General features: G+C 44.5%; 1 protein-coding gene across 1 annotated transcript in view; it reads left to right on the top strand.

The window, feature by feature from the left end:
- Positions 1-25,595, top strand: part of LOC126353793 (carboxypeptidase N subunit 2-like) — a 110,357-nt gene that overhangs the window by 68,544 nt on the left and 16,218 nt on the right. Inside the window, exon 3 of the mRNA XM_050002885.1 lies at positions 12,671-13,084. Coding sequence (XP_049858842.1) covers positions 12,671-13,084 — 414 coding nt within the window. The remainder of the gene's footprint in view (positions 1-12,670; positions 13,085-25,595) is intronic.

Here is a 25,595-nt window from a genome sequence, read left to right as displayed (position 1 = left end):
TAATCATACTAACCACTGCTTCTCTCCACAACCATGTTGTCCAAAAATCTGTGTCGTAACAGCTGTTTACCACTTGGCGCAAACATTCGAGTAGACTTTGCTCTTAAGTTTCTTCCAAGGACTGAAGTTGACGACCTGTGGCCTTCGAACATTTTGTGGAGTGACGAAGCATACGTAAGCTCACTATGGCAGCGAACACTAACAATCGCCGCATTTGGCGATAGTCACCGCCAATAAACGTTTATGAAATCCCCTGCATAGTTAACGCGTCAGTGTGTGTTGTGGCTCCTCGCACAGTTCATGGCTGGTCAATTTTTCTTTGAGGTTCTCGGCCCGCGAAGTCGAGGACGGGCAGCGTGGGCGGTGCACATTACTGTCTTCTGCATCGCCAACATGCGATCCCTGCTTTGGACTCGACTGTTTTGATGCACGATTAACTCCATATCACATCGCTCGTGAGATCACTCGGTTACTCCGCAACACATCTGGAGAAAATCGAAGTATTGATCCGTCGTTCGAAACTGCACGATCACAAACATCACCAGATTTGAACAGTGAGATTTCTGGCAATGGGCTTACCTCAAGGACGGGGTTTACCAACGGGACACTAACACGCGTTTTAGGTTGAAGATGACGATAGCGAGTGGGGTAGCCAACGTACACCTGAGCTGTTTCAGGTGGCAGTAGAGCGACATCTAGAGCGGTTTCCGGCTCGTGGATGCAGATGGTCGTCACAATGAGCAATGCTTGTAACCTGGAATGTAAACATGGTACGCATTTAACAAAACTTGCTACCTCATGTGGAAATTAAAACGTGTTTCTTTCAACGGTTTATTCGTTATTTCTCTCCCGCAGTTCCTCACAAATATCTCCACCAAATTTCATTGTCCTACGATCAGTCGCTTTTCATGGGGTAGACTCTCAAGTAGGTAAACTTTAGTTATAACCACTCGTATATACTCTTAATAATAGAGGAATACCGATTGATGTTTCAATGTATTATGTTTAATGCATTCTGAAGAAAACATGAAAATAAAAAATTTCAAAAACAAGGCAAATTTTTTTGTCAAATACTTTATTTCAAGATAAGAAACAGGACAGATTAGACAAACGTTTAATGTGTCTTTGAATGGTGTTAGAAATCGTGTATAGAAATCAGGTGCCGATTTGGAATTAAAAGTTCAATGTTTAACTTAAAATCTGAGAATCATAAAGAGTACTAGAGGATATTTTATGGATGTACTTTCATTCAGTGGTCTCATGTCACTAACGTATGAGTTTCTCGGCTGCTTTACATGACTCTGAGCGCCACTGAAAGGTGTGTCAAATGGTTCTCTAACCTATTTTATTTTACACAAATCATTCAACAAAATATTTAACCGGTTGTTTTAAACTTTTGTCATTGTTTCGATTGATCAGGTCGTTCGTGTAAAGACCCATGGTAGACCCAGGGACTTTTCAGACGAATACCAGACGAGCTACTAGGGGAACAGAGAGAGTCCCGATTGGGAACATTAGCGACGGGATCTCCAGTTCCGGCGTTTGCCTTACAACTAAGGAAACCTCCTTGTAACCCTGTTAAGAACCGAGAGATGGAATCCATATTTTTTGTAAATCCCAGACAAAACATGTGGTACCCTAGTATATGAGATTTACTTTACATGTGCAGTGTACTTGGACCGTTGGGCCAAAACATTCTGACCACCTCCCACCGTGGAGCTGAGTGCCCCTGCTAATGTTGCGAACACGTCACCAGTAGAATTTTTAGTTTTCAGTCTTCTCACAGAACTGATGCGGCCCGCCACGAATTCCTCTCCCGTGCCAACCTACTCATCTCTGGGAAGCACTTGCAATCTTCATCCTCAATTATTTGCTGGATGTATTCTAATCTTTGTCTTTCTATACTGTTCTACCGTTCTACAGCTTCCTCTAATACCATGGAAGCTATTCTCTGATGTCACAATAAGTGCCCTACCATCCTGTCTCTCCCTCTTGTAAGTTTTTTCTACATATTCCGTTCCTCCCCTATCCTGCGGAGAACCTCCTCATTCCTTATCTTATCAGACTACCTAATTTTCGACATTCATCTGTAGCACCACATCTCAAATGCTTTGGATCTCTTCTGTTATGGTTTTCCTACAGTGCAAGATTCACTGCCATACAATGCTGTGCTCCAAACATACATTCTCACATATTTCTTCCCCAAATTAAGCGCTGTGTTTGATACTGGAAGACGTCTCTTGACCAGTGTTAGTCTGGTCTTATGTCCTCCTTGCTCAGTCCACCATCAGCTCGAGAGATTGCAGGGCACGCCCACTTTTGATTTGGTGTCATGCCACTTAATGTTCTTAGGGAAGATGATCTTTATTACGATCTGACTTCCTACACCATGATGAAATGGTGGGCACTAGTTAAAGCTCTTGCTTGGGTGCTGTGGTGAAGCAATAGCGGTAAGCTTTACCTGCATTCAGAGGAATAGGGCGCCGGTTTAAAAGACTGCAGTAAAAGCGTACGGCAACTGTGGGCTGAGGGGACCGCGTTTTTCTGCAGAACCTGGGAGAAAACATTTCCGGACGGCAGAGTTCCGCGGTCTCATTGTGCATACAAGTTTGGTTGGCTCCTGTCGGTCGCCGGTTGTGTCCAGGTAGGCTGAATAGCGCTGAGAAGTAGCCACTGCAATGTGCAGCGCATTGTGGACTGGCAACGAAGCCTTGTTAGGCAGGAAGCCGACGAGACTACTGTGAGCGTTCTGCAGATTTCCGTGGGACAGACAGTTACTGGTGCCCAGACGTCCAGACTCATATTTGTGAAGGCACGAGGCTTTCAGCAAGTGTATGACCGTTCTTTGGAAATTTCGAAATGGACGCAACAGGGGAGATTACGATATTTTTATGGAAGGCTGTGGTTCCATCCTAGTCATGTCGTCAGCAAAAGACACAGTGTAAACGCTTGGAAAAGAGGTCACAAAGCTGGATCTTTTTTTCCTTTTCTCCCAATTAACTTTAATCTCTCCGATTAGTCAAATCGGTGTACGCAGAGCTAGGGGCACCCTTCCAGCTTCGAATGCCGCGCTTCAGCACAAACTATTGTGCTAAGGTGGGAGAAGTCTAAGACGTAAATGTGCTTGGCTACCGAGCTGACGAGGAAAGTGGAGAGAAAGAGAAGTGGGCGCTCTTGTACTGGGGCTTCGCTAGTAAAGAACTACAGGTCTCTACCTAAACGGTGAGACTTGTGCCCTTTGCTAGTGTGCCACTTAGAGCCTGTGCCATTCACCTTCTGAACCATCAGAGGTACTGCTTCTAGCATCACGCACACATAAAGTAATGTGTGGGTCTACTTATTTGTCTTGAGTCGGCCGTCTAAACATTTGACATATTCCGTCACGCATACTCGTGGGGCGGAGTCAAATTGGTTTGGCAGACCAGCAAACGGGTCCATCTGCACACTGGAATCCACCGGGGTTTCAGAGGCTCACGGGGAAGTACCTGCATTCCAAATTAGCCGAACACGAGACCGCGTACTTGCATTTTTCGGACGCGCGCCATTAATAACAGATTGCTGCCGTCCACGATTTCAGTCGCCGAACGCATCATAGTGTGCGGCCCTGACCAGCAAAAGGGTAAATAATTCGCTGCTACGGCGTAGGGCACCAGTGCATGCCTCTCAGCACCCTGATCTTTCGAACCATATTTTTGTCTTTGGAATAGTATAGATGCTTGATTGTGGGGCAGTTTTTGCGCCAAACCCCAAAATTCACGTGTATGAAATTAGATATAGCGATCAGTGTTCTGGTTAGCGTCGTGTGTCGATCTCCACCAGATCATTTTGTCCACCATAGACCCCATATTAGTGAAAGCGTTTGTCAAATGAAAATGCTTGTGTGTCCTTTCTTTAGTCACACTTTTTCTCTTGTGACGTTAAGGATGAATAAATCTATTGTCATTTAGATCACAACTCCTCCTTGTGTTCTGATTAACATTGCCTTTGTTATTTTTTATTAAAGTCCAGATTGTAGAAGAAAGTAATAAATTTGCAAGTTATTTTGCTGCCTAGGTAGCAGAATTTCTTAACTTCACCTACTTCGTGCCCATCAGTCCTGATTGTAAGTTTCTAGTTGTTCTCAAAAATGGTTCAAATGGCTCTAAGCACTATGGGACTTAACATCTGAGATCATCAGTCCCCTATACTTAGAACTACTTAAACCTAGCTAAACTAAGGACATCACACACATCCGTGCCCGAGGCAGGATTCGAGCCTGCGACCATAGCAGCAGCGCGGTTCCGGACTGAAGTGCCTAGAACCGCTCGGCCACAGCGACCGGCTAGTTGTTCTCGTTTCTCCTACTTCTCATTGCTTTCGTCTTTCTTCGATTTGCTCTCAGTCCATATTCTGTACTCATTAGACTGTTCATTCTATTCAGCAGATTCTATAATTCGTCTTCACTTTCACTGATGATAGCAACGTCATCAGTGAAACTTATCATTGGTATCATCCAACTTGAATTGCAATTCCTCTCTTGAACCTTTCTTTTATTTCCGTCATTGCTTTTCAATGTATAGATTGAGCAATATAAGTGAAAGGCAACATTCCTGACTTATACCCCTTTTAATCCGAGCACTTCGTTCTTGGTCTTCCAGTCTTGTTGTTCCCTCTTGGCTTTACCCGTCTTTTCCTGTAGTTTTCCCCCATTTTTCTCACAATTTCGAACATTTTGCATCATTTGACATTGTCGAATGCCTTTTTCCAGGTCGACAATTCGTATGAATGTGTCTTTATTTTTCTTCAGTCTTGGTTCTATTATCAACCGCAAGGTAAGTCTTGCCTCTCTGAAGCCTTTAACTTTCCTAAAGCCAAACAGATGATCATTTAACAGATCCTCACTTTTGTTTTACATTCTTCTGTATATTATTCTTGTCACCAACATGGATGCATGAACTGTTAAACTTATTTTGCAAAGATTCTCGCATTTGTCGTCTCTTTCCATGTTCGTAACTGAGTGGATGATGTTATTTCGAAAGTCACATGGTATATCGGTAGACTCACACATTCTACACACCAACGTCTTGTTGCCATTTGATAATTTCAGAAATTCTGATGGAATGTAATCTATCCCTTCTGCCTTATTAGATCTTCAGACGTCCAAAGCTCTTTTACATTGTGGGTGTCTTACTGGATCCCCTATCTCTTCTACATCGACTTCTGTTTCTTCTTCTATCACATCATCAGACAAGGGTTCCCCCTCAATGTACTCTTTCCATCTGTCTGCTCTCTCCTCTGCATTTAACAATGGTTTCCCCGTTGCACTCGTAATGTTACCACCCTTGCTTTCAAACTCACTGAAGTTTGTTTTAACTTTTCTGTTCGTTTAGTCAGTGCTTCCGACAAACATTGATTTTCCGATTTTTCACGCAGCCATTTCGTCTTAGCTTCCCTGCAGTGTATTTCATTCCTAAGGGATTCGTATTTCTGTATTTCTGAATTTCCCTGAACGTTTTTGTACTTTCATCATCGATCAACTGAAGTATTTCTCCTGTTACCTATGGCTTCTTCGTAGTTACCTTCTCTGTCCCTACGTTTTTCTTTCCAACTTCTATGTTTGCCTTTTTTGGAACTGTCTATTCCACTTCAACTGTAGTTCCTACAGAGCTATTCCTTATTTCCCCAGAAATTTCTAGTGCATCTCTTCATTCCTTAGTACTTCCGCATTCCACTTCTTTGCTCATTGGTTCTTCCTAACGTATCTCTTGAACTCCAGCCTACCTTCGTCACTACTAAATTGTGATCTGAGTCTTTATCTGCCCCTGGGTACTCCTTGCAATCCAATATGATTTCGGAATCTCTGCCTGAAAATGATATAATCAAATGTAAATCTTCCTATACTTCCTGAGCTTTTCCAAGTATACCTTATTCTCTTGTGATTCTTGAACGGAGTATTCGCTATTCGTAGGTGAAATTTATTGCTGAATACAATTAGTTTTGTTCCTCTCTCATTCCTGGTACCAAGCCCCTACACTTCTGTAACCTTTTCTTCTACTCTGTTCCCCACAACCGCATTCTAGTCCCCCTTGACTATTAGATTTTCATCTCCCTTTACGTACTGAATAACCCATTCAACATCCTCATACACTTTCTCTATTTCTTCATCTTCAATTTGCAACATTGGCATGTAGATCCTAACTATCGTTGTCGGTGTTGGTTTGCTGTCGAGATACTTGTCTTATATAGGTGTTGCCGACCGCAGAGCCTTATTCTGCTTGTTTACATATGTTTGTATTTGAATACGTATGCTTGTACCAGTTTTTAGCGCTTCAGCGCATAAACTATTTAAATCCTTGGAACGCCATTCCACCATGCATAATTCAAAAACAATCGGGAAGAGAATGGTACTGCACGACAAAGTTCATTATCCTTCCTTAGAGGAAAAGATGAGCGCACAACTATCCAACGCACCCTTATCTAAGATTCAAAATACTCGCTCCAAGCAGAAATCCCCAACTGAGCACAAATAACTTACAACTAAGGAGACAGAAGAAAAATAAGTCCCCAAGAACAGAGAAATAGAAAGAAAGCAAATATACAAAGTCACTGCCATAACATCATATTTACTAACATTCTCAGCTCACAAAGGAAAACTCAAGTGGACTTATATACGTCTTTTGGTCACCTATATCTACACCCATTATCCCGAACTCTGGCACGTCAACTTATACAGCAAAAGAACTTAAGGTTCGCACCTCTCCAAAAACACTCTAGTCCACTCTATTCGTCCTGCTCGTATAATATCAGAAGGAAAAAAGGAGGTAGTGAGGAACTGATTTTTAGGTACAGTTTCTGGCAGAATGTTCACTGCATTACAGAATCTGGGTTATTTTTAACTGTGTTTCACAATTATTCCTTATATGAGTTTTTCCTGCTTCTCTCTGGGCCAATAACAGGTCAAAAATGGTTCAAATGGCTCTGAGCACTTTGGGACTTAACATGTAAGGTCATCAGTCCCCTAAAACTTAGAACTACTTAAACCTACCTAAACTAAGGACACTACACACATCCATGCCCGAGGCAGGATTCGAACCTGCGACCGTAGCAGTCGCGCGGTGCCGTACTGAAGCGTCTAGAACCGCTCGGCCACCGCGGCCGGCAACAGGTCAGAAACGTGCCCCTAAACTCCTCGTATGATGTGCAGCATGATATTAGTGATTGCATTTCTGTTTTTTTGTTGCTGCATCGATATCGAGAAAGTCGTTCAAGAAATCCAAATGTTGCCTTACTGGCCAAATAAAAGGGAAGGATTGATCAAACTGGTCAATCGACGACTTTGGATCTAATCCTCTACCATTATCTCCAAAGATATGGAATTTTTGTTTGGATGTATAATGCTCACCCTGACTTCTTGATCTATCATTTCTTGATTGCTAACCTTCAGTTGCTCTCTAGCTTCACACGAGAGCCGTTCAATTTCACCAAACCTTTGACTTAGTCTCTCCCCTGCCTCCTGTATCCACGTCTCTATCTCTTCCACACAGCTTTATCATGCAACCTCTGAATACTCTGCCTCCCTAATTTGATGTTGTATCTGTAGAATTCATTCCAATTGGAGTCCTACATTCACTAAACGTTCGTCCTGCCTCCTCAACAGTCCTCTCGTCTGATGGCCTTTCGTCCAGCCAACGTTATTTTTCTCTATTTTGCTTCCTTTCTCATGTTCTGCCCCCACCCCCTCCCCCTCTTTCTTTCATCCTGATGTGTGATAATATTGGTTCTAATACAAATTCCACGTTTGAAATTGCGGAGGACACATCTGCACATGCATTCTGAGATACCACCTCAATCTCTTTTATGCTTCCACCTACTCTGTTCTTTTCGATTTTGTCTCCACTTTCTGACTCATGGGGGTCTACTTGTTCACTCACATCGACACATTATACACTTAAGCATCTAGTTTCCTGTTTATCAGTGGTCCCATGACCATTTGCATAAGATCCGTTTTGACTGCTAACTAATTCACGCCATCCTTCTTTATCAGATTTACTACTAACTATACAGTGTGTAGGATCACAGCCTTCATTTGCTTTACCTTTTCTCCTCGCGATGTTTCTAAGTGGTTCACATTCTTAATGAAAATTGGAAAGATGAAAGGGGCTGTGGACGTCCTTCTGAAGGCGAAATTGAATTTTACAGATACACAACTCAGAAATCAAGTAACTAATAGTCAACAGGATGCATCCTTCTATTGGGACACTGAAATCTTTGGAAAGTATCACGAAGAAAGTAAAGTAAGAAAACAGTGAGTTATGGCTCCTGATCTCCTCCAGACTTAACAGGGGCCTTGCCACTTAGCACCTGTCAGAAATCACTAAGGCACCACGAGTTTCAAGTTACATGTCACCATTACATTGTTCTGAGAAAATATTTTGCTAACGTTTGACTTACGTTATATTCAACCACTTGTGTCTTCTCCCTTTGCTCTGTCTGTCGTGTCCTCCGTTACCGACAACTGCATATTTCCTCTGTGGTATATTCGAGCAAGTGTATTGTTTGGAAACCCAGGAAGGTGCCCATCTCTTCTGCAGATCGAACAAACCTCTGGCATGGACTGACTGCATGGTGCTCAATGTCCTATCAGACTGCACTGTGTACCCCTGATATTGTACAGAGTGTTATCCATTTCTCTTGCATTATCTTTCAACTCCTCATAGATATCTGCTAGCCCTTCTTACATGAGCCCTCCCTTCAATCTTCGATACTGAGGCATATTTACTTTTCCGCTACTTTAATTTCCAACTTGGGTTTACTCGTTTATTATGAACAATACTGATGTTCACCCCACTGCTACAACTGACACACTATCAACACTACCTCCCAAACACATCCCACTTCAGGACACCCTTCCAAAATTGCAACGCTGAATCAATGCTAATCAGAACAAGTGGACCAGACACACACACACAAGCATGAGCCAAATGAAAAAAAGGGCTGAAATGAAACATGGATTACATAAAAATGCTCTAGAAAATTAAATTACATTTCTCACTCAACTAATTTACTCAAAATCGTTATTAAAATCTCTCTACTTTCTTCTGAACAATGCATAATTAATCTTCCGACTAGTTATTCAATGCTCAATTGATCATTTAAAAAGCTCTGAACATTTTTTTTCATTATTCTGCATATGTGAAGTTCCAATGGCTCAAAAACAGCTAAAACTGTACTCGAAGAACTCATCAGATTTCAAACGTAAATAAATCATATAATATGCAAATTAATGAATACATAACTTATCTGAAGCTATCAGAAGGCAAAGGTCCCGAGTTCAAGTCTCGGTCGGGCACACAGTTTTAATCTGCCAGGAAGTTTCATATCAGCGCACACTCCGCTGCAGAGTGAAAATCTCATTCTGGAAACATCCCCCAGGCTGTGGCTAAGCCATGTCTCCACAATATCCTTTCTTTCAGGAGTGCTATTTCTGCATGTCTCGCAGGACAGCTTCTGTAAAGATTGGAAGGTAGGAGACGGGGTACTGGCAGAAGTAAAGCTGTGAGTACCGGGCGTGAGTCGTGCTTCGGTAGCTCAGTTGGTAGAGCACCTGCCCGCGAAAGGCAAAGGTCCCGAGTTCGAGTCTCGGTCGGGCACACAGTTTTAATCTGCCAGGAAGTTTCATATCAGAAGACTGCCTAACCGAAAGATATCTTGGTGGAATCCACCAGGTTAACGAAAGGTATGCTCCTATGAATGACTGCCACTCAAGTCTGCATCGACTGAACCCTCTCGAGATGCACATTGCTCACCACAGATTTACGTGTGAAATGAAAAGCTGTCACATTATGGAAACGGAAAGTTAATACCCTTAAGAAATGAGTAAATTTTTAAGTTGGCAAAGTCTTAATTTATGAACAACCTCCCGCTCGTGGCAGAAGTTTCTGAACTAGCCAATGTGAGCAGCATCCACGCCTGCTTTTCTTGAAAAACGGTGTCCGATCCCACACCCAAGCTATTCTCTTTAATCACCGACCAATCAACGTCCTCCCTGCTGCTTCTGCAGTGCTCGGGTCAACAAACCCCGGAACCTGTCGAAAGAATGTGGGCACATTCGCTCTTTACAAAGCATGGCCGACATTCCATCGTCAACCACGATTTTTAGGCTCCCCTGAGCCAAATAATGTTCTATGTGTCCTTCTAACCACCCTCACACCATTCTTTTACGATCAGCAAGCACCGTGTAGTACCGGTTTAGCTTCATTAGGCACCACATAAAGAAACGCAAATGTCTTATACAGTCCCAGATTTCTCATTGGTGGGCCATTTGATGACGCCCATCCGCCAGCCTTCCCCTCAGTTTCTCCAAAACGCCAACGGGCTGCGCCACCGTGGTACATTACACAGAACAGCACTGGCCTGTTGACCGCCAGCCTATGTGACCAGGCACTCCAGGGCATCATCCTGCCCCGTGCGGCGGTGGTCATCAGGTCTCAGCTTAAGATGTCCCTTGGCAGCACTTACCCGGCCCCTGGCTAGCAACCTGCCGTTCTTCGGATAGCACCCGAAACTCCACCAAATTCTCCAGCCCAGTACTATATGCGAATGCAAACGAAATACTCACAGTTAATTAGATTTATTTTGCAGAGGGTTGGCTTGACCTTTGCAATCATCTGTATCATCCGTTTTGATATCAAAGTTTAAATTAATCGAGAAAAAATGTTTCACATGATCGACGAATAATTAATGAAAATCAGAATGAAACGACAGTCTGATACCAGCCTACTACGTTTAACCACCATCTCGTCTATCTAATGGATCGGTCAATATTCCTCCCATTATTGTGCTACTGTGTGTCGTTCACTGTCATTCTCACAAGTCTTAACAAATTTTAAGGGGTTCGTAGTTCAAACCAAAGCAACTTAACATTATAGTTGCAGTGTTAATACTGTCAAATGTTGTTTTGTGGCCAATGAAGACATGATGCATGCCAATAATAAATTCTGCCGTTTGTTCTGAAATCTGTCTTAGAGTGAAGATTTCCCTTGAAGAAATCCACATTAGTATGAGTCAGTCTCTCATTCTGACTATTGGGAAGAGATACTCAAACAGTGCGTTAGAGAATATATATTACTAGCTGACGAATCTCCAATTGCCAGGGTATTCATTTTTCCAGTTTCATTACAAACGAAAAAGATGAACTATGTTTGTAGTGTAACATCAAAAAAAAGAAATCTCTTCCATGTATCTGTGAAATACCTTTGAAATCATGAAACAGTGGTACAAAGAAATACGCATTAAAAATGTGTAAATACAATATCCGGAGCAGTTTTTGTACGCTGGACATAGTTGCTGCGCGTGTCAACAACGTGATTTAGCAAATATTCCTATGGCAACGCCTGTTCATAATTCTATATACTACTATTTTTTTCGCCTATAGCGTTTATGCTTGGCAGTGGATAGCTGTAAAAAGAGCTGTCAGGTGTCAAGGATTTCTTAAGTTGACTCGACTGCATGGCTATATTAATGGTAAAGAATAAAATGCTTGATGCGGCATTGTTTCACGCATCAGTGTTTATGACGTCATAGCCCCTGCACAATGTGTCGTAGCACAATATAATTTTTCAGGTGTATTTAGCGGCATATGTGGATACTATTTGCAAAATTATTGTGAATACATTTAGTAGGCACATAAGTAATAAATTTCAACTTCATGCACGATGCAGCAGTTTTTATGACCTCATATCTCCTGCATTATGGTGGTTCTTAGCACCACAACGCTCGTTGCCTGACAGTAAGGTACATGTGTACCAAGTTTGGTTGAAATCGACCCAGTAGTTTAGAAGAAGATGCGGAACATACACACACACACACACACACACACACACACACACACACACACACACACACATACACACACACAATGGTTCAAATGGCTCTGAGCACTATGGGACTTAACATCTGAGGTCACCAGTCCCCTAGCACTTAGAACTACGTAAACCTAACTAACCTAAGGATATCACACACATCCATGCCCGAGGCAGGATTCGAACCTGCGACACACACACACGCATCTACTTTTATGATATTAATGGATTTCTAGACAGTCGTCGTACTCCAACTCACCTCACTTCTGCTATAGATCGCATACAATTTCTCATCTCTGCTACTGGGGAATTTTCTCCTCATCCTACTTTCCTACTTTCCCAAATTTCCTCGAAGAACGCCTTTCCAGCAACTGTGATGGAGAGCTCGTATCAAGTTTGGAAAGTAAGAGACAGTTGCTGCTAGAACTGAAGATGTGAAGATGAGTCGTGAGATGTGCCCGGATAGCTCATTAGTTAAGGGCATCACCTGCAGCACGGAAGATTCCGGTTTGGAGTCCCCGTCCAATACATAACCTGGCAGGAAGTTTCAAAATAGTTCAAATGGCTCTAAGCACTATGGGACTTAACATCTGAGGTCATCAGTCCCCTAGACTTAGAACCACTTGTACCTAAATAACCTAAGGACATCACACACAGCCATTTCCGAGGCAGGATTCCAAATTGCGACCGTAGCAGGCGCACGGTTGCGAACTGAAGCGCCTAAAATCGCTCGGACACAGTGGCCGCCCGGCAGGAAGTTTCCAACAAAAGTATTTAGTAGGAAAGACAGATCTGCGGAATAATTGCACACTTTGTATTAACGCCTGCAGGTTATGCACATGAACGGGGTGGGCCTGGCGTCCATAACGACCAACGCCTTCGACCAGCTGCCGGACTTGTGGTCGGTGAGCCTGGAGCGCAACCACCTGTCGTCGGTGCCGCCCTTCGTTTTCGTGCGGAACCGGCGACTGCACTACCTGTCGCTGCGGAGGAACGTGCTCACGGTCCATCCGGGCGAGCCGCTGGTGGGCGCCAGCAGCCTGGAGGTGCTGGACGTGTCCGAGTGCGGCATCGACGCCGTCTACGAAGCCACCTTCCGCCCGCTGCGCAAACTCCGCCAGCTGCACCTCGAGGGCAACTTGCTGAGGGTTCTGCCAGCCGGATCTACGGCCCCAATGCAGCAGCTTGTCCGCCTTTTCCTGCAGCGCAATAATTTGATCTTCTTTCCCGGCGAAGCCATCAAGGTGAGTGTCATACGTCCTTATATACCGCACTATACCGTGATGATCAAACCTACCAGTAACAAATCTAGCAGCCCGACTCTGAATTGTTTCTATGTCCTCCCTCAATCCGAACTGATAGGGATCCCAAACTCTCGAGCAGTACTCAAGAGTAGGTCGTATTAGTGTTTTATAAGCGGTCTCATTTACAGATGAACCACATCTTCCCAAAACCCTACCAATGACCCGAAGACGACCATCCGTCTTCCCCACAACTGCCATTACATGCTTGTCCCACTTCATATCGCTATGCAATGTTACGTCCAAATATTTAATCGACGTGACTGTGCCAAACGCTACACTACTAATTGAGTATTCAAAGATTACGGGATTCTTTTTCCTATTCATCTGCATTAATTTACATTGATCTGTATTTAGAGTTAGCTGCCATTCATTACACCAGTCACAAATCCTGTCCAAGTCATCTTGTATCCTCCTACAGTCACTCAACGATGACACCTTCCCGTACACCACAGCATCATCAGCAAACAGCCGCACATTAATATCCGCCATATCCAAAAGTTCATTTATGTAGATAGAAAACAACATCAGACCTACCACACTTCCCTGGGGCACTCCAGATGATACCCTCACCTCCGATGAACACTCACTTAAAGGGATACTGTAAATTCTGTTATCAGTTACCGGACAATTTTTACTAATATATTATATGACGTGATAAACGTCCTTTTACACACTCGAGATAACTCGTGGTCACTTCGAAAAGCAAGATTAAAAACACTGTCTCGCTGTATTTATTTAAATTTCTGCAGGCATGCGTCAGTTAGCCTTCAGTGACTATCATTCACTAAACGTGTGAAAGACAAGCGTAAAGTTTAGCAAAAGTCACTCTGCACACCTAAAGCACTGAAGAGTGGAAATGCATACCGTACACTACATTTGCAAACCAGTTCACATAGCAGGTTCAGCACCCTACTGGCATAAAAACGCCAGTAAGCAGTATTAATAATTTGTAAACAGCTATTGTTAACTTACCACAACGCTAAAAAGATCCACTACAGCAACTATGAGCATAAGATACGCCACTCGTCTCACACGAATAAATTATTTCGCGTAAATATTTTGCCTACTTTTGGTTTCCAATTGGTCTGTGATTTTAGTCCACAGATTCCGAACTGAATGTCGATTGCGATATTTCCATCCGTAGGTTGCCACAAACTCACCGTTTCTTGGACTAAACTTATCAGTTTCTGACACTCCATATTTCGTGTGTATGAATTTCGGTCGATGTGGGCAAAGCAAACAAACTGAACTGAGCTTCACTAATTATCGTCTGACGTCTGTACGCTCTGCCGATGTCTATCGTCGGCCGGATTCATCGGGAATGCAGACGCTTTATGTCTGTTACAACCATTAATCTTTCGACAGGTGAACATCAAGTGATTTTCAAGGCACAAACTCATCGAGAGAGCAATCTTCGGAAATTCAATCCCTCGATAGGCCGCCCTAAGCCGACCGAGAATCATAATATGGCATATGATGAAAAACAACACACACACACATACACGCAGAGAAAGACGCATGCACATGCACACACACCGTAAACATTTAACGCCACTACAGAACGAAAGATGATCAACACCAGATGTCATCGATAGTCAGTAATAACTACCAACGAGTAAGTATAGTCCCTTCCTTTGCCGTTCCGCCAGAGAGAACACAGCATTCCAAGCAAAATTCAAGGAAAAACCTCCGACTCTGTTTATAAGGTCCTCTGCTATTTTCACCTCTGCAACTTCCATAATAACATTGTACCAACAGCTGGAGACCAAGTTCTGCAATATCAGATTTGCTCCGCTGTTTTAAGCGTGTGTAACGCTTGAGCGCTATACACCAGTTCTCCACCGCCCTGGTGGTCTGAGTGACGTGTGAGGTGCCACATCTTCATGTGATACCACCCCTAAACAAACCAATCCTAAGAGTACACGAACTGTATTCGCAGTTGCGAATATGAACAACCATCAGCTGTATGAGAGAATGACGACAGTGAAAAATTGTGCCAAACCGAGACTCGAGCCTGGATTTCGTGCTTTACATGATACTGAGAGAAATCAGGTTTCGAGTCCCGGTCAGGTACAAGTTTTCTTTGCCCCGTCGTTCCCCTATATAGCTGATGGCTGTTCGTATTCCCAGTTACGAATACATGAATACATATCACATGCATGCATGCCCGAAAGAACATTGCATCTTTCTTCTTAACAATACAGATACTGCAATATCGTAACAACCCTAAAAGGTTACTAAACTTAGATTGTAGTCGAAATAAACACTTCATGCCGTATTTCCTAGAACACGACCAATCCTGTTTCTTATGCTACCTGCGTTAAGCAAAAAGGCCGACGTGATATTTTTATCAAGGAAGCAGTAGAGATTCAATTAGTAAGTGACCTTATAAACAGATAAAAAAATTTCAGGCAACTGTCAATAGCATCGACACGCTTGGTGAGATCCAAGATATACACTGTGCTGGCTTACTATACAGGGTGTTTATAAACGAATGCCAGGGTTTTAACGCTTTGTAGTATATATTAAATTAAATTTACAGTTATAAATGATATGTCAAATGAAAGAGCAACTCAAACAGTTTTACCAAGAACCAAAACCATACAGCTTTAACACGATACCACAGTTCATAAAGAGTAGTGACTGGCGTATTGTGACGAGCCAGTTGATCGGCCACCATGGACCAGACGTTTTCAATTGGTGACAGATCTGGAGAACATGCTGGCCAGGGCAGCAGTCGAACATTTGCTGTATCCAAAAAGGACCGTACAGGACCTGCAACATGCGGTCGTGCATTATCCTGCTGAAATGTAGGGTTTCGCAGGGATCGAATGAACGGTAGAGCCACGGGTCGTAACACATCTGAAAGGTAACGTCCACTGTTCATAGTGCCGTCAATGCGAACGAGAGGTGACCGAGACGTGTAACCAATGGCGCCCCATACCATCACGCAGGGTGATACGCCAGTATGGCGATGACGAATACACGCTTCCAATGTGCGTTCACCGCGATGTCGGCAAACACGGATGCGACCATCATGAACCTGGATTCATCCGACAAAATTACGTTTTGCCATTCGTGCACCCAGGTTTGTCGTTGAGTACACCATCGCAGGCGCTCCTGTCTGTGCTGGAGCGTCAACGGTAACCGCAGCCATGGTCTGAGAGTCCACGCTGCTGCAAACGTCGTCGAACTGTTCCTGCAGATGGTTGTTGTCTTGCAAACGTCCCCTTCTCTTGACTCGGGGATCGAGACGTGGCTGCACGATGCGTTACAGCCATGTGGATAAGATGCCTGTCATCTCGACTGTTAGTGATACGACGCCATTGGAATCCAGCACGGCGTTCTGCGTTACCCTCGTGAACCCAACGATTCCATATTCTGCTAACAGCCATTGGATCTCGACCAACGACAGCAGCAATGTCGCGATACGATAAACCGCAATCGCGATAGGCTACAATACGACCTTTATCAAAGTCGGAAACGTGATGGTACGCATTTCTCCTCCTTACACGAGGCATCAAAACAACGTTGCATCAGGCAACGCCGGTCAACTGCTGTTTGTGTATGAGAAATCGGTTGGTAACTTCATCATGTCAGCACGTTGTAGGTGTTGCCACCGGCGCCAACCTTGTGTGAATGCTCTGAAAAGCTAATCATTTGCATATCACAGCATCTTCTTCCTGTCGGTTAAATTTTGCTTCTGTAGCACGTCATCTTCGTGGTGTAGCAATTTTAATGGCTAGTAGTGCATAACAAATATTATAAAGCGTTAAAACTGCGATATTCATTTATAAACACCCTGTACATTTATTCACTACTGGTTGTGATAATAGACCATCTTCACAGTGAAAAAATATCTGCTCCGACAACTTCATATGACATACATGTTGTTTAACTGGGAAACTATACGCCGTTGCTGACTTGAAAAAGTAAGATAATTTATACTTAACGCCATAATACAGGCTTAACCAGGCGCAAAATAACGTTAAAAACAACCTGTCTTACCGAATAGTACACCACGTGCAACGCAACTTTACTACCGGTGCTAATGGTAAAACTTGACCTGGTAGGAAGATTACCGTCGCTTATCATGTCCTACAACTGTTGCAAGTTACCCTCTGTAGTCCTGGTTTAACAAATTCATGTGGTCCACGAAATCACTGGCTCCTGCGACTTCCGGCTGGGGCTTAATAATTTCTAGTTGGTGGGTTTATCCAAAAGGTAAAAATTTGAAGGCAACGGATAACGCAATATTTTTAGAACCACTACAGGAGGCACCCATGAAGGGCTTAATATACAGTATAGAGCATTTATTCACTTTCATTTGTAGACCCAGCACGCAACTGAAGTTATGACTAACTTTCACCTATTCTTTATGATGAAGGGAAGAAATAATCAGTCGGGCTATAGATTAATTGATATTTATTTAATACCTAAGGCATTTCAATAACTAGCCGAGTATCTGTTGGAATATATATCATCATAATTGGTCTCTCTAGCTAATATGATTTCCTTTCGCCAGGTAATTATTGAAAGGGAGAGGGGAGCGCAGACCTAGCTTCAGTGGAATTTTGTGCAGGCACACAACTATACTTAAACCCATGCGTTCTATTGATATGACGTTTAATCCCTACAGGTCGCGCAGGACCTGATCAGCAAAGACACTACAAGCGAACTCGGTCAGAACCAGAACGGAAAAGTGTCTGCCTAAATATTTCAATTTTCATAGGGTAGGCGGGGAGAGCATAGTCCTGACTATTTCTACCAATTTTGGTTTAATTCTCCGTTCCGAAACAAGACCACGTTACTGAGCGGAAGGGGGGGGGGGGGGGGGGGGGAGAACATTTACTATCATATGGTGGGAAAATTTTGCAAGTCTTTACCCCATCCGCTGGCATTAAAATCTGAACTTCTATTAGATACAAGAGTTTAACTCGTGTACTGTATATTTGCAGACCGAAATTGCTCTTTACCAATATGGTGGTTACTCTGATCGACCACGTGGCGGTAAACCAAGTACACAAAGAAAATACAGCAAAAAATTTTAAAAAAATCCCCCAAAATGTCACTGTGAAAGAAACACCACATTAAAAAACACTAAATGAGTTAACTTCTGCTACGCACAGAGCAATAATACAACCGTGAGCTTAAGGCCCATGGTGCGTGCCTGATGAAGGCACAAATGCAAAGTTGACTCACACCTGATTTCAACATCTGGAATTTAGTAACGAAGAGATTTGAAACATTCTAATACCTTTGTTCATATTACCATAAGTCGAAAGCTGCGTCTTCCACGTCAGCCCAGCGCCGCTACCCATGGACAAGTGGACCTGCGGCCACAACGCCTAACCGTTGCTCGTTCAAGAGGTGGTGGAGGGGGTGGTTCGCCAACCTGGCAAAGCCAATACTTGTGCCTTCACGACCTGTCTCACCCGACTTGCACACTTTCCTTGACAAACTTGTTCTCGTTTAGGGATTGCTACTACCCGACCACAGAACCACTTTACCCATGCAGTGCTACAACCTCTGACTCAAGCTTTATGCTACTTCACGTGATTTCTCTTTCATATAGCCCAGGTAACACAGGGGAAAGGATGTAGGGAAACGTGGTACACGCGAAACAAAATCAATAAATAAACACCGATTGGTCCATTCTCTCCTGCTTGGTAGCCCCTGATTTATTTCTGCAGAGTAAAAACACTCTCGCTACAATTCTCCTGTTGTCGTGTCCTCACATAGGTGGGAGAGGGAGAAAAGGGGTTACTGGTCAGTCTGCGCTCCAGAGCGGTACAGAGCAGAAGGCAGAAGAACAATTTACAGTGAAGGCATTTGATTGTTCTCTTCTATCTGAGCCAACACTGCTACAGGCATTAACTAGACATGCAGGTGCTGTGACTCAGTATGGAACTCGTTGTGGAGACTCTTAGACAAACAGAGTTTTCAAATAGTTGTTCATTCCAGACAGGACTAACTAATACCCTGACGGCTAGTTCCAGTGTTAGAAAAAGCATGAATAACACTGTTACAACAAACGCCGGTGCAGAAGTCTCAAGAGTGGATGCTAACCACAGTAGCAAACACTAGCAGCATCTTGAAAAACAAAACATTCTGAATGTGACACTGTTCACTGAGGCACTCCAAGTGAGAGAGCAGACTTACTCGGAGCTGGACCGAGGCTGAAGTCGACGGACGCGAATTCGGCGCCCAGATCGTCTGACTGAGAACTCTGCCAAGATGCGGAATCTAGGGGTTTTAAAGAGTCGCGTGGAGGCACTGTTTTTCCCACTTAAAGCCACCTAGCCAATCCGGCAGGTCTGTTGCAAACTCCTGTCAATAACAGTTTAGTTAGGTCCCCTCTACTGCTCCTAAGGCGGGGATGTTAATGCAGTTGCACTAACTAAGTCCGTATTTGGTACCAACATTGTTCAGCTGAAAGCTAAACGTAACTGCTCTGCCAAATAAGGCTTGCAACATTATTGTTGTACGTCATTTAGCCCCCCCCCCCCCCTCGGGCTCCCCGGAGTAGGGACTGCTAGGTCAACAGTTTTTTGGTGTTTCCGGTCTCTTTCTAACTCTTGTGAGCTTACTGACGTTGCTGTTCTCAGGACTCGTATCAAGCTGGCTTTATACGTTAATGCGTGCTGTTGATTACAAAGTTCTACTTTGGCAACCTACGACAGCGTCTAGACGATATACGAAGTTACATGTTAATTCCTTGAAGAGTGACTAGCGCCCTTTGATTGCGTCTGGGGGCCACTGCATTTTCGCAAGGCTCTCCCCTTACGGTTCACTTCATGTAACAGTATCTCTCCTAGTTTCGTCTGCCCTCAGCATCGTCTCTGCTTCCGCGCCTTGGAGCGCCTGTCCTCCTTTCTCACAGCTTCAAGTAACAAGGAAAAATTAATATATTACACTATACCGGAATTTGTTGAAAAAACATGAAATGTAGCAACAACCCCTCTGTCAGTGTCAGAGCTTCATCATGCAACCTAGCTTTCACCAGTCCCTGACAGCTGACACTCTATTGCGCCACCTTGCCTAATTATGGTGAAATTTACTCCTTGTGAGATGGGTTTTAGAATGCTCAAAAGTTGCCAGCCTGGTGCTAACTTTATTGGACAGCAAACATGCTTCTGACACACTGTATGGATCTGTAAGCACACCAGGCAGACATATCAAAAATAGACTAAACTAAACATGCTCTGTGTGACGGGCAGGTGTTATTGTAGGGCTGGCCAGGAGACATGAGGAACTTATTCGGTAATACGGCAAATCTGATCATGGGAAGAGCTATAGCTCCTCGCTTTATGACGCCGATATCTGGTCCTACTGTTTCGTACTCTCCATAGTCATCGTTCCCCCATTAGAGGCAGCAATCGAAAACGTCCATTTCTAACGACGAGGCTCTCATCATGAAACACAACTTTGTACCAGTCAAATCTAGAGTAGCGTCTTTCGCTGTTGTCATTTACAACGACGAATACCTTCTTTTACAGTTACAGTATTTACTACCATCAAATATTAATGCAACTACATAGGCGGAACCTCGCATATGCAAAAATTTAAAGCCCACAAACGAAGCTGTCATTTGAAGTTCCACAAGTTCAGCGTCTATATCAGGATGCAGTCAGTGACACTTGACAATAATGTGAGCAAGCTGAGAGTGTTACACAAACATAGGCCAAGGTAACAATGATACCTAGAGGGACTTGTTGTCAAGCTGTCGAAGTTCCGCAGTTGTACAGCACGGTGAGGTGTCAAATTCGGATTCCAGCAGGTTGGAATTATCGTCCAGCAGCAACGACCGGAAAAGGACGGTGGACTCAGCGTAGCTGGTGACAAGCTGCTTGCGGTGCCTGCCCAAATAGAACACTATTCTCCCTGCTCTGCAGCCGGCTATTTGGCCATTTTCCTAGTTCCCATGGCCTCAGACTTGCGGCCGACAGTAATGTGACATTAACTACAGTAGCTTGTAGATGAACTGTTAATGCTGCTAAGATATTCATATCTCTCCGCCCAGCGAAGGCAAAGATATAAGGGCTGCACCATCCAATGGCGGGCTTCATGGTAACAAAACTTCAGATAAAACCTGATTAGCGGCACTCTTCTTTTAGAATAATTTTTTTAACTTTATTGATACAATACAATGAGAACTATGCAAATAACCCATCACCTAAACTAATTAGTTGGCCTTTAATTATTACAATGACAATTGCAGCTTATACTTTAGTTGGTGGCCAACAACATTGCTATGGACAAGGCTGCAAATCTGTTAATCTACTCTACAAGTACCAGTCTATTCTGGAGCGTTAGAAGTGTGCCAGTAGTACTACAAACCTACTATTTGTGGCCTGCCCACCGAGATAATCCCAGTGGGCATGTCCCTGGCACTGGCCTGCCCCGGTTTCTTTGAGTCGTTGCAGTCCCTAATCGTGTTAGTTTTGTTAGTTTATATCTACATTCTAATTTATACACTCCTGGAAATGGAAAAAAGAACACATTGACACCGGTGTGTCAGACCCACCATACTTGCTCCGGACACTGCGAGAGGGCTGAACAAGCAATGATCACATGCACGGCACAGCGGACACACCAGGAACTGCGGTGTTGGCCGTCGAATGGCGCTAGCTGCGCAGCATTTGTGCACCGCCGACGTCAGTGTCAGCCAGTTTGCCGTGGCATACGGATCTCCATCGCAGTCTTTAACACTGGTAGCATGCCGCGACAGCGTGGACGTGAACCGTATGTGCAGTTGACGGACTTTGAGCGAGGGCGTATAGTGGGCATGCGGGAGGCCGGGTGGACATACCGCCGAATTGCTCAACACGTGGGGCGTGAGGTCTCCACAGTACATCGATGTTGTCGCCAGTGGTCGGCGGAAGGTGCACGTGCCCGTCGACCTGGGACCGGACCGCAGCGACGCACGGATGCACGCCAAGACCGTAAGATCCTACGCAGTGCCGTAGGGGACCGCACCGCCACTTCCCAGCAAATTAGGGACACTGTTGCTCCTGGGGTATCGGCGAGGACCATTCGCAACCGTCTCCATGAAGCTGGGCTACGGTCCCGCACACCGTTAGGCCGTCTTCCGCTCACGCCCCAACATCGTGCAGCCCGCCTCCAGTGGTGTCGCGACAGGCGTGAATGGAGGGACGAATGGAGACGTGTCGTCTTCAGCGATGAGAGTCGCTTCTGCCTTGGCAGAAAATCCTAAGAAATTTTGGTCCTATGTCAAAGCAGTAGGTGGATCAAAACAAAATGTCCAGACACTCTGTGACCAAAATGGTACTGAAACAGAGGATGACAGACTAAAGGCCGAATTACTAAATGTCTTCTTCCAAAGCTGTTTCACAGAGGAAGACTGCACTGTGCTTCCTTCTCTAGATTGTCGCACAGTTGACAAAATGGTAGATATCGAAGTAGACGACAGAGGGATAGAGAAACAATTAAAATCGCTCAAAAGAGGAAAGGCCTCTGGTCCTGATGGGATACCAGTTCGATTTTACACAGAGTACGCGAAGGAACTTGCCCCCCTTCTTGCAGCGGTGTACCGTAGGTCTCTAGAAGAGCGAAGCGTTCCAAAGGATTGGAAAAGGGCACAGGTCATCCCCGTTCTCAAGAAGGGACGTCGAACAGATGTGCAGAACTATAGACCTATATCTCTAACGTCGATCAGTTGTAGAATTTTGGAACACGTATTATGTTCGAGTATAATGTCTTTTCTGGAGACTAGAAATCTACTCTGTAGGAATCAGCATGGGTTTCGAAAAAGACGATCGTGTGAAACCCAGCTCGCGCTATTCGTCCACGAGACTCAGAGGGCCTTAGACACGGGTTCACAGGTAGATGCCGTGTTTCTTGACTTCCGCAAGGCGTTTGACACAGTTCCCCATAGTCGTTTAATGAACAAAGTAAGAGCATACGGACTATCAGATCAATTGTGTGATTGAATTGAGGAGTTCCTAGATAACAGAACGCAGCACGTCATTCTCAATGGAGAGAAGTCTTCCGAAGTAAGAGTGATTTCAGGTGTGCCGCAGGGGAGTGTCATAGGACCGTTGCTATTCACAATATACATAAATGACCTGGTGGATGACATCGGAAGTTCACTGAGGCTTTTTGCAGATGATGCTGTGGTGTATCGAGAGGTTGCAACAATGGAAAATTGTACTGAAATGCAGGAGGATCTGCAGCGAATTGACGCATGGTGCACGGAATGGCAATTGAATCTCAATGTAGCGAAGTGTAATGTGATGCGAATACATAGAAAGATAGGTCCCTTATCATTTAGCTACAAAATAGCAGGTCAGCAACTGGAAGCAGTTAATTCCATAAATTATCTGGGAGTACGCATTAGGAGTGATTTAAAATGGAATGATCATATAAAGTTGATCGTCGGTAAAGCAGATGCCAGACTGAGATTCATTGGAAGAATCCTAAGGAAATGCAATCCGACAACAAAGGAAGTAGGTTACAGTACGCTTGTTCGCCCAATGCTTGAATACTGCTCAGCAGTGTGGGATCCGCACCAGGTAGGGTTGATAGAAGAGATAGAGAAGATCCAACGGAGAGCAGCGCGCTTCGTTACAGGATCATTTAGTAATTGCGAAAGCGTTACGGAGATGATAGATAAACTCCAGTGGAAGACTCTGCAGGAGAGACGCTCAGTAGCTCGGTATGGGCTTTTGTTGAAGTTTCGAGAACATACCTTCACCGAAGAGTCAAGCAGTATATTGCTCCCTCCTACGTATATCTCGCGAAGAGACCATGAGGATAAAATCAGAGATATTAGAGCCCACACAGAAGCATACCGACAATCCTTCTTTCCACGTACAATACGAGAGTGGAATAGAAGGGAGAACCGATAGAGGTACTCAGGGTACCCTCCGCCACACACCGTCAGGTGGCTTGCGGAGTACGGATGTAGATGTAGATGTAGATGTAGATGGTCGTATGCGTGTTTGGCGCCATGCAGGTGAGCGCCATAATCAGGACTGCATACGACTGAGGCACACAGGGCCAACACCCGGCATCATGGTGTGGGGAGCGATCTCCTACACTGGCCGTACACCTCTGGTGATCGTCGAGGGGACACTGAATAGTGCACGGTACATCCAAACCGTCATCGAACCCATCGTTCTACCATTCCTAAAACGGCAAGGGAACTTGCTGTTCCAACAGGACAATGCACGTCCGCATGTATCCCGTGCCACCCAACGTGCTCTAGAAGGTGTAAGTAAACTACCCTCGCCAGCAAGATCTCCGGATCTGTCCCCCATTGAGCATGTTTGGGACTGGATGAAGCGTCGTCTCACGCGGTCTGCACGTCCAGCACGAACGCTGGTCCAACTGAGGGGCCAGGTGGAAATGGCATGGCAAGCCGTTCCACAGGACTACATCCAGCATCTCTACGATCGTCTCCATGGGAGAATAGCAGCCTACATTGCTGCGAAAGGTGAATATACACTGTACTAGTGCCGACATTGTGCATGCTCTGTTGCCTGTGTCTATGTGCCTGTGGTTCTGTCAGTGTGATCATGTGATGTATCTGACCCCAGGAATGTGTCAATAAAGTTTCCCCTTCCTGGGACAATGAATTCACGGTGTTCTTATTTCAATTTCCAGGAGTGTACTTCTAATACCTAATATCTAAAAGGAAGTCCTGTAACGGGTGGATATATTTTTGATACACCGACCTCCCTGATCCTGAAGCGCGGTGGATCTCGGTCTTAACGGCGACCAGCCATTCTGCGCCCGGCGGTACTGAGCTGGTGCACCTCAGCCTTTATCGGTTTTTTTTTCATTGACCATGATGGTCCCTAATGAATTCCCTCAGGTTCTTCCGTGATACCTCGTTTTCCAGTGTGTTTAGGACTTGATATGTATCAGCATGCCGTAATATGGAATAGGTGTCTCGACTGGGTAGTTGATGTCTCAGTTCAGTCCCCACGGCGTCGTATATTGGACATTCATAAATGACGTGGTCGGTTGTGCCGTCGTGAGCGCCACAGTTACACGCTGGTGTAGCTCATTTCCCAAGTCGACATAAGTATATCGGATATGGTCCTTGCCCTGTAAGGAAGTGCAGCAGATCCCTACTTGGCTCGAAGTAACCCATCTGTACTCTTTCCTTAATATTAGGCAGCCGTTGAAATACCCTTCACCCCGTTTCCTCATTCTTCCAAGACTCCTGCCTAGCTCCTCCCCCCTTTTTTCTAATACTCGTAGCAAATTTGTCGGCTGCTTGTACCCCCACGATCTCCCCGGTCTTCTCAATCTTCCCTTTGGTTATCCAGTACCATGCTGTCTGTTCCCGTATCTTGATGTCTAATGAACATAGCCCCCCAGGAGTTGTTCGGTATGCCCCAACAGAGCGTATAAGCCTATTCCGCTGCACCCTTCTTACGGTCATGGCAGGCATGACCCTTGTGAGCCTGTGTGCCCAGAC

This window comes from Schistocerca gregaria, chromosome 3, assembly GCF_023897955.1.
Source record: "Schistocerca gregaria isolate iqSchGreg1 chromosome 3, iqSchGreg1.2, whole genome shotgun sequence".
Taxonomy (NCBI): Eukaryota; Metazoa; Arthropoda; class Insecta; order Orthoptera; family Acrididae; genus Schistocerca; species Schistocerca gregaria.
The sequence above is the reverse complement of the archived record's forward strand: the minus strand, read 5'-3'. Positions and strand labels throughout refer to the sequence as shown.